This window comes from Trachymyrmex cornetzi, unplaced genomic scaffold (genome assembly GCF_001594075.2).
Source record: "Trachymyrmex cornetzi isolate Tcor2-1 unplaced genomic scaffold, Tcor1.1 scaffold1002, whole genome shotgun sequence".
Lineage (NCBI taxonomy): Eukaryota > Metazoa > Arthropoda > Insecta > Hymenoptera > Formicidae > Trachymyrmex > Trachymyrmex cornetzi.
Genome location: NW_017295547.1, coordinates 364,908 through 367,327, shown reverse-complemented (window position 1 = coordinate 367,327; position 2,420 = coordinate 364,908). Strand labels below are relative to the sequence as shown.

General features: G+C 32.4%; 1 protein-coding gene across 3 annotated transcripts in view; it reads left to right on the top strand.

Moving 5' to 3' along the window:
• LOC108771010 (aarF domain containing kinase 1) overlaps positions 1 to 2,420 on the top strand; it is a 9,899-nt gene that overhangs the window by 2,755 nt on the left and 4,724 nt on the right. For all 3 annotated transcript variants that reach the window (XM_018522864.1, XM_018522873.1, XM_018522855.1), the window contains one exon: positions 1,983 to 2,091. In XM_018522864.1, the coding sequence (XP_018378366.1) occupies positions 1,983 to 2,091 (109 nt within the window). The remainder of the gene's footprint in view (positions 1 to 1,982; positions 2,092 to 2,420) is intronic.

The window sequence follows — 2,420 nt, the reverse complement described above, 5'->3', positions numbered from 1 at the left end:
GAGTACTGAGCTTCAAAGTATATATGTTCAGAACACTAAAACAAGCTTATTCTGTAAGTTTCAGAAAAATCTAAAGAAAATGGATTTTTCGGAGAACGTCCTTAAATGGACGTCAAAGTTAACAAAGTCCATCGAATTAAAATGTTGCTTGAAATTTGAAGCTTATTTCGATGTGTGTGCTTTATAAACGTTCTTTAAAGGAAGATGAATGTATTCAACGCGCGCGCGCGCGCCAGACTCGTAACAACTAAATTATGTAGTTTTTGTTAGGACTGATTCATTATTTAGACATTGAAGCGAATTTATTTTGATTTGCTTCGAAAACAAAATTTTCTTTAATGGAATTAATTTAAGAAAGGCTCAATTAATTTGAAAAATTAAAATACTCGTGCCTGGCGCCAAATTTTTGACCATAGTCTCGACTGACGGCACAACTTCGTCGCGTTTTATATAAGGCCTGTTCTTTTCCTCCTGAAGAGAAAAGGAAAAAAGATGAACTGGTGCAAAAGTTGAGCCAAAAAGAACAGGCCTATTATCGTTATTCGACGCAGCCAGTGATTTCATATCGATACTCCAAGTCAACAGCCAAGCACTGAATTATCGCGAAACTTCTCGAACTTAAGTTGGGCGCCAGGCACGATAGTGAGCGTTTTACTCTTCGTTACTTTTCTAAATTTTTTATGATTATTCTCAATTGCGAGACGGATAATAGCCGACTGCTCAGTCCCGTAATGGGCAGAGATACTGGGTTATTCGGAGCGGGAATAAATCGGAAGGCGAGAGAAAGTATAAGAACTACTGCTTCTCTTAATAATAAAAGAATAACAAACATACATTTGATTCTTTAACGAAGACATTTACAATAATCTCATCGAGTATGCAATAGACGGCAGCTACAATAATTTGGGTATCAATTGTAATATGAGTAAAAAAAATAAGGCTATATTCTACTTATTTTCAAATATATTATTTAAATCACTTGTTTCAAATTTTAGTTTTCGTTGCTCTTTTAAATAAATATTTCTACTGAATTTATTTTAATTTTTTCCCAGCTTTGATTTCTTTAAATTAAACGTATAAAATCGCTCGTATTATGCAAAGCAATGTATTAAATCAAGTAACGGACGATGATCGAGCTAACAAGTGTTTTGGATGACAATTAAACTTATTATTTATTAAATAAATTACCCTAAGATAAGAACGTTTCGGAACCCACCGGATCCTACGTCAGCTAAATTTTCATTAATATCGTAAACTAATCAAGTGTGGTAACAGAGGTTGAGTTAAACTGACGTTTAACAATTAAATTAAATTTGTAATAGTCAAGTGAATAAACAAGATTATCATCACGTAATCGCTGAGGACGAATGTTATAGATCTGCAGTTCTTATTGTGAATGGTTTTACATATAAATTATCTGTTTTCAACGATTTTATATAATTAACGATTTTCAGTTGGCATGTTTCTATTTCTTATTCTATGAATTGTTCTACATTCTTGAACGGTTAGGGGCTGCGCACAGTAGCAGGAATAAGGAACTAGGAATGAGGAATAATGAATAATGATTTCAACCTATCAGAAACCGTGTATTCCGATGTATCCGATTTCTGAGAGAGAGAGAGATAGATTAAAATCGTTTATTCTTTATTTCTTATTCCTTCTATTGTGCGCAGAGCCTTAGCCATTAAATTTTTCGCTGATAATTAGCGAATATTCAATGACTATTCGTAGTCAATTTTTAAAAGAGGTGTCATATTTTAATCGAAGAGTCGGTATTGTACGTGTTAATATTGTCAGTATATAATTTCAAAAATCCTTTATCTTTAAATTAAATTTTATTCACAAAATATATTTTATAAGATATGTATATGCGTTACTTATTGTTCGAATAAATGTATTTGAAATAAAATTTTATTTTCACTTTTTTTTCATTATAATTTCACTTTCTTTTTTTGGTCGTTTATAAAATGTTTCAATTTTAGATAAAGCTCTCAATGGAAGCGACAAATTAGCACCTGCCAGTCTGCGTACCAAAAATTTGCAAATCATAGCGGTAAAAGTGTTGCATCCTGGAATCGAAGGCCAACTCAAGTACCCTTTTTAAGATATTGCGCAAATAATTTTTAGTAGTATTTCCTGCCAAAATTCAATCGCCGATAAAAACTGCATGATAAATGAATGCAAATTCGCGCTGCGAATTAATGTCAGTACGTTGATTGGATATCGCGCATCGCATGTCGTGTATCGCGTCAGAACCATAATGCTTACTGCACATTGGACAACCATGTATTTAAATACATACCAAAGATATTCTATATTATATAAGATATTCTATATTATATATATTCTGTCAGAGAATGGAAGTAACTCGTTACTTGTAACGAAGTTACAGTTACAAGTTACTTTTTTGGTAACTTTAC